This window comes from Etheostoma spectabile, chromosome 21 (genome assembly GCF_008692095.1).
Source record: "Etheostoma spectabile isolate EspeVRDwgs_2016 chromosome 21, UIUC_Espe_1.0, whole genome shotgun sequence".
Classification (NCBI taxonomy): Eukaryota; Metazoa; Chordata; class Actinopteri; order Perciformes; family Percidae; genus Etheostoma; species Etheostoma spectabile.
The window spans coordinates 10,515,011-10,521,927 of NC_045753.1; the positions used below are offsets into that span (position 1 = coordinate 10,515,011).

A 6,917-nucleotide genomic window follows, 5' to 3' on the forward strand; every position below is an offset into this window, starting at 1 on the left:
CACGGGCTGGGAGGGCACGGGCTGGGAGGGCCACTGTCATTCTGTCACATCGGCCAGCCGAGCACACACCAGCACTCAGCACAGCGCTCAATGGTTGGGGTTTTAAAAAGTGTGCGGGCCACACAGGGCAGCGCTTCAGAAAGAGACGCAAGACTTAACATGTTATTCACATCTGATGAAATGAGAATAGAAGGAAACCAGCAGCAGGGGGAAGGGACTCACTCCAACATCATTTCCATAAAACACAAGGACATGACGCTTATTTTTAGCTTTGCAGATTTGTACTCATTTCCTTGAGTGGTTGTAAGTTATACAACGCTTTAATGTTGTACGGTCTGCATCTAAGCAGTCGGTGTGATCAGATAGTTCTGAGTTTGATCGTTATTTTGCCAATTTTAGGCCATTTTATTAATGAAAGTTATTGTCCAGTTGCTTATGTTAGGACATCATTTAAACATAAAAGATAGATAAAACACAGGACTTTCACCAGGAGGCCGGGGGATATTGTCCCGCGTGTCACGTTTCCTAAACTCAACCGTAGCGTTCTGATGATAACACACACGTTCATCTCGCGATAACACACCAAGAGGTGTGTATGTGTACGCCTGCTGTATACAGCGTAGACATACACACAGGTAGCTCAAAATGTGAACAGATCACATAAAGTCATGATGCCATGTTTTTATATGGCCGCACGTTCCACCAGGTGTGCTACCCGGGCGGCCTCAATAACTGTTTCTATTAACATTACTAAAGAGTCATGCTGTCACACACTGCCCCAGCAAAACCATTTATTTGGCCTCAAGGTGGCTGACAGAAAGTCATTTTGTCCTTTTTTTGTCGTACTACAAAAAGTCAAAGTCAACAACGTACTGTAGTGAATGATGGACCAATCTAATCAACTAATTGATTACTCCTTTCGCCTCTAGATCTGTGTGTGTGTTAAGGCTGCACAATATATCATTTTTTTATTGTCATTGCGTTATTAACTGGCTCAATAAACATCCCGTAAGACACTCAGAGATTTTTGACGTTAGTTGAAAGTATCAGTTTAGTATAGTGTAGTATAGATATCAGCAGAAAACTGCAATTTAAAATGTAGCTGCCATTCTTTTAATTCATGTCTATTATATTAAATTCAGTGTTCAATTTGTTTAATAAAATACTGTTGGAAATGATTTCCTTTTGATTCGTTGTAAATCCAACAAGCAGTTTGTTGTATTTAAGCAGAATACTACAAGTAGAAGAAATACAGATCTGAGTACACTTTAATATCTCTTCATTTAACGCAAGTAATATCGCTATGCCGATCTTCTTCCACTTCCACTTCCTCATATCGCGCAGCCCTAGTGTGTGTCGTGTTCTGCAGCGTAAAACATCAATGAATGACAACGGAAACCTACTTCTGCTCTCAGGAAAGTCCCAAACCGACTCATTCATCTAGAGAAACAAAAAAATGTCTGTGCATTATTCATCATCATGAACCGGCTGCAACGAGACAGCTCCTCTGTGTAGCTGGGCGGACGATTGGCTGTTCCAGATAAACACTGCGAGGCTCTGACCATCGGGGGCTCTCTCTCTGTTTATCTGTGTGTGTGTGTGTGTGTGTGTGTGTGTGTGTGTGTGTGTGTGTGTGTGTGTGTGTGAGTGACTGTGTATAGAGCTGCAAAGATGAATCGTTTACTTGTCAACTATTAAATTATTATTTAAATAATTGATTCATCTGTTTGAGTGATGAAAAAAAGCCAAGTTCTCTGATTCCACCTTCTAAAATGTGAATATTTTCTAGTTCTTTCTCTCCTATGCGGCAGTAAACTGAACATCTTTGAGTTGTGGACAAAACGTGACATTTGAGGACCGATTTACGACTATTTTCTAACAATTTTTACAGACCAAACAAATAATCTATCGATCAGGAAAATAATCAACACATTAATCAACAATGAACTTAATCGGCAGTTGCAGCCCTACGTGTGTGTGTGTGTGTGTGTGTGTGTGTGTGTGTGTGTGTGTGTGTGTGTGTGGTGTTCTGCATGTTGTGCAATGGACCAGCCTCACTTTGGACTTCTTGGAAAACACACGGGGAGGAAAAACGCCCGGGCTGCTCTCACTGCAGCTGTTTGTTTTTTCTCTGCAAGCTGCGTTCAGGGGTGATCTTTCAAAAAGCTGAGAGCTAGTTGCTGAGGAGTGATAGACGCGGGGGTCAAAGTGTAACATGCATGCTTTCTTTTGCACGCTGGGGGGGGGGGAAGCTGAACATCCGTGTACACGCAGCCACCCAGGGCTTTGACACATATCCAGTGTCCTGCATGGACAGAAGCATGCAGCTGACAGAATGGGACGTTCTAGCTTAGGCCCTCATGTTCTTTAACTAACTCACCCCCCCCCCCCCCCCCCCCCTGCAATGCTCACAACCACTGATACGGAAAGTGCATTTACTCAAGTAGGCCTACTGCACTTAAGTACAGATTTAAGGTACTTGTAGTATTTTTATTTTCATGCCACTTTAGAAATAAATATTGCACTTTTTATTCAAACTCCAGTCATCTGACAGCTTTAGTTACTTTACACATTAAGATGTGTGCACACAAAACATATGCAGTTGGTCAAATATGATCTGTTTATTACTATTAATTAATTAATACCCAATAATATTTTGGGCCTACAAGTACAACTGAAATGATAAGCCCATTAGACACTTTTACATTTCCCGTTTCTAAAATGAGGTATTACTGCATTGTGCACTTTACTTTTAATACTTTAAGTGCAATGATGATAGGTACTACACACAAACACACACACACACACACACACACACACACACACACACACACACACACACTCCAACTTGACCCGCTGACAGCTGCGGGGCGGCTGTCACGTCATGTTGTCCTCCTGCACCAAAACCACTGCACGCGACACGGCTTTCACTATTTACCTTGAGCAATGTGCACGAGCCGTGCATGAACTCCTGCAAGTTTTTTTTTTTTTAATTCTAAAGAGTTGCAGTGTCCTCGGTGGCTACATCTCGTGACTATTTCCCGACGCCCTGTGCTAATATAGCGTCAACATGAGTGAGTGCGCGCAGCATCGTCCTAACAGGAACTGTGCAGAGGGGAAGATCTTAAAACAGGAAATGCAACTGACCCCTTCTAAAACCATGTTACTCCCTAATGCACCGGCCGTGCTCGAGCCGCTGCGGGTGCATGTTGCAAACCGTGCAGCCGTGATTGCATTTCGCTAGTTTTTTTTTTTTTTCTTGCACAGATCGCTTTCATATTCTTACCTCCCTTTGGTTGAGACATTTCCCCTTTGCTTTGATGAGGGGGAGGGGAAGCACAAAAGACTTTGCCTTCTTTCTCACTCCCTCCCTCCATCGCCCTCGCACTGGAGCTTCGGCGGCTTGCCTTTTTGCAACCAAGATGCAAAAATACAAGCCTCGATCTTCATGCACTTGGAGCCTTTTTGCGTCCGAGGCGTGCGTGTCCGTGCAAGGAGCGGCGGTGCAATTGCACACTCCCCGCAGACGACGGGAGGAGACGTATTGTTTCTGCAAATGCACTGCAAAGAATTCTCCGCAGCACTTACATGATGGGCCAAGGCTGGCAGCTGAAAGCTCCTAACTTGGATCAGTGTGAGCCCCTGCGAGAGAACGTTCTTCCTGCTTGGAACGCAAGGGATCCTGGGAAGTGTAGTCTGTGCCGTTCAGGCAGCTGATTTATTTACATAGCCGAGCTGTATTTGTTTAACTACTGGCGCTTTGAATACAATGTGTTGTGCAGTGTCAATATGTGACATTTACTCATTAAATACACATTAGTAAAAATAGCATTGGCTACATTTACTTTGAATGTCAAAGTTATTATCTCAAAAATTGAGACCTGTTACTGTTACTGATGTGTAAGCATATATTACATATCCATGTAGGTGGGGCTGGTTTTAATTACGTTAATAGTTACATGTTTAGATTGTGTGTGTGTGTGTGTGTGTGTGTGTGTGTGTGTGTGTGTGTGTGTGTGTGTGTGTGAGAGAGACACACAAAGGTGTGTCAGCTGTTTGTTACGTGACCATACAGATGTTTTTTTAATGTTGACTGTTGGAGCAGACGATGCCAGAAAGTGTTCTGTGGAAACAGGCAATAAAGTTTTATCTTATTCATTTATTTTAGTCTATTGTATTTACACATTATTAAAATGTGTTCTTAAAAGTTGTAAAAGTCATTGTTGATTAGGGACTTTTTCTAAGTGTTTTTTTAAATGATGACGTAAAGCTAGATGATTGGTGGGATGTTGATCGATCGTTTCAAAGACAAAAGGTTGGAACGTTCTGGTTCTCGTGTCCATATTTCTACATAAACACACCGGTCTGATATATGTTCACATAATAAAAGGAGCTGATGAATCATATCTTTATAGCAAAACTCATTCTCACACATTTAATTTGGATTTGCATAATCTTATTTAGTTATGTAGGCTACTGTACAACAGTGGCTTTATTTATTTTTTTATGCCTACCATTAAAGGGGCACTATGCCGTTTTGGCCATTTCTTCGATGTTTTCTTTGCATTATGCTCGCATGTTTCTCATAGAACCCCCCCCCCCCCCCCCCCCACACACACACACACAGGTTTCTCTATAGAGCCCCCCCCACACACACCACACCCACAGGTTTTCCTTAGAGCCCCCCACACACACCCACAGGTTTCTCTATGAGCCCCCCTACAGATTTCTCTATAGAGCCCCCCTCTACAGGTTTCTCTATAGAGCCCCCCTCACAGTTTTCTCATAGAGCCCCCCTACAGGTTTTCTCTATAGAGCCCCCCCTACAGGTTCTCTTTAGAGCCCCCACCACCAGGTTTCTCTATAGAGCCCCCCACACCACACACACAGGTTTCTCATGAGCCCCCCTACGGTTTCTCTATAGACCTCCCTACAGGTTTCTCTTTAGAGCCCCGTACAGGTTTCTATAGGTTCCCCCCTACAGGTTTCTCTTTAGAGCCCCCATAGTGTTCTTTATAGCGTTCCCCCCTACAGGTTTCTCTTTAGAGCCCCCCTACAGGTTTCTCCATAGAGCCCCCCCTACAAGTTTCTCTTTACAGGTGCAGGGGATTCAGAACGCTGCTGCTCGAGTCCTCACTAAGACCAAGAAAGTGGATCAAGTCACTCCAGGTCTGAAGTCTTTGTGCTGGCTTCCTGTGCCTCGAAGAATTGATTTCAAAATGCTTCTGTAAGTTTATAAAGCACTAAAGGGTTCGGAGCCAAAATACATTTCTGATCTGATGCTACACTATCAGGTGGTCTGGGACAGGTCTGCTACTACACTATGACCCCCCCCAGATCTCTCAGGTGGTCTGGGACAGGTCTGCTACTACACTATGACCCCCCCAGACCTCTCAGGTCATCTGGGACAGGTCTACTTTCTGTCCCCAGAGTCAGAACTAAACAGGGTGAAGCAGCTTTCAGTTTCTATGCTCCTCATATCTGGAACAAAGTCCCAGAAACCTGCAGATCCGCTGCTACTCTCAGTTCTTTTTAATCAAGGCTGAAGACCTTTCTTTTTGATGCAGCCTGTTCATATTTTATACTACACTGTAACTTTTCTCATTTTTATATTTTTAATTGTTTTTAACTGCTCTTTAATGTTTTATCTAAATCACTTTGAATTGCCCTGTTGCTGAAATGTGCTACACAAATTAAACTGCCTTGCCGTGCCTTGTACACGTGTCATATTTTAGTTTTTTTTGTTCTTTCTGTCAGCATCTATGTCTGTAATTTTGAGCTGGATAACAATAAATTCACCTGATGAGAAGTAAAATGAACTGGTTTTGCATCTGTTGATGAGTGAGGTGATGAAAAGATGAAATCACAAACTTCAGTAAAAATCTTTATTATCAGCACCATTGATTAATGCAACAGGGAATCTAAGCGGGTGCATTTGCTATTTAAACGACGTGGGCGCGGGACGGGAAACGGTCTTAAACTAGCAAAGACACTTATCTAGATGTAGTTTGAACTACAAATCCCAACATCAGCGCTTACTGGGTGAGGAATTACAGCTGTGACTTTTAAATGTAAATTATGTAAAATAGCACCAACATTTAAAAACAATACAGAGAAAATATTTTTTCTAATTGTCAAACTAATCCCATGAAAAGACTGAAACCTACAATGTTTTTGTCTGTTTTTTTTCCGACTACCTGTCTGTGGCTCTCAGCCCCAAGAACATTGGTTCCTACTGAAATCTTAAAAAAAGAAAAATAATTTTTAAAGGCTCCTTTCCTGAAACAGCTGGTTACTGTAATTTTTAGCAACTATCCCTCAAACAGGAGTAAATAGCATATTTTTAGGGACTATTTTCAGCGGCAGATTAATCCACATTTGGTGCTCTAGTGAGTATTTGTGGCAGTAGGACGGTGTGTGTGGGATTGAGTCAGAATTAACTACCGTGTGTGTGTTCATCTGGGGGACATGTGTACATCGTTAACATGTCATTCACATGCCCCCCCCCCCCCCCACATGTCGCCCAGTGGATGGTGGAGTGCAATGGAGCTCTATGGCACAAAGGAAGAAGGTATACAGTATATTAGGCTGTGATACAAACACAAGCTAGTTAGTGGATACCTTCACTGTTGTTTTGGTCTTTCCGTGGGATATGTCGACAGTAAGAAAATATATACACACATGTTTCATCATGACTTTACACTCATGTTACATCATGATTTACAAAATGCTCTGAGATAGTCATGAGTCCAGCTTTGGTGTGTTAGTTGCCCAACGAAAACAGACGTTACATGACAGAAGGATCCAAACATCACACACAGGGAGGATTCCCACGATGTGATATGAGTGAGATGTTGCTTCACCATAGATGTACTGTATGTGTATATATTTATATTTATATATATATATATATATAT

At 42.4% G+C, this 6,917-nt stretch overlaps 2 protein-coding genes and 1 long non-coding RNA gene across 3 annotated transcripts in view; all 3 read right to left on the reverse strand.

Moving 5' to 3' along the window:
* Positions 1-3,701, reverse strand: part of map2k6 (mitogen-activated protein kinase kinase 6) — a 29,805-nt gene extending 26,104 nt beyond the window's left edge. The window contains exon 1 of the mRNA XM_032502334.1: positions 3,287-3,701. Within this exon, the coding sequence (XP_032358225.1) occupies positions 3,287-3,377 (91 nt within the window). The 5' untranslated portion in view covers positions 3,378-3,701. The remainder of the gene's footprint in view (positions 1-3,286) is intronic.
* A 2,273-nt stretch (positions 3,702-5,974) lies between these two features.
* btbd17a (BTB (POZ) domain containing 17a) overlaps positions 5,975-6,917 on the reverse strand; it is a 6,815-nt gene continuing 5,872 nt past the window's right edge. The window contains exon 3 of the mRNA XM_032502331.1: positions 5,975-6,917. This exon is cut by the window's right edge and continues 1,506 nt beyond it. The gene's annotated coding sequence lies outside the window, so the exon portion shown is untranslated.
* LOC116671245 (uncharacterized) overlaps positions 6,167-6,917 on the reverse strand; it is a 17,917-nt gene continuing 17,166 nt past the window's right edge. Inside the window, exon 4 of the long non-coding RNA XR_004327232.1 lies at positions 6,167-6,178. This is a non-coding gene — a long non-coding RNA (uncharacterized LOC116671245). The remainder of the gene's footprint in view (positions 6,179-6,917) is intronic.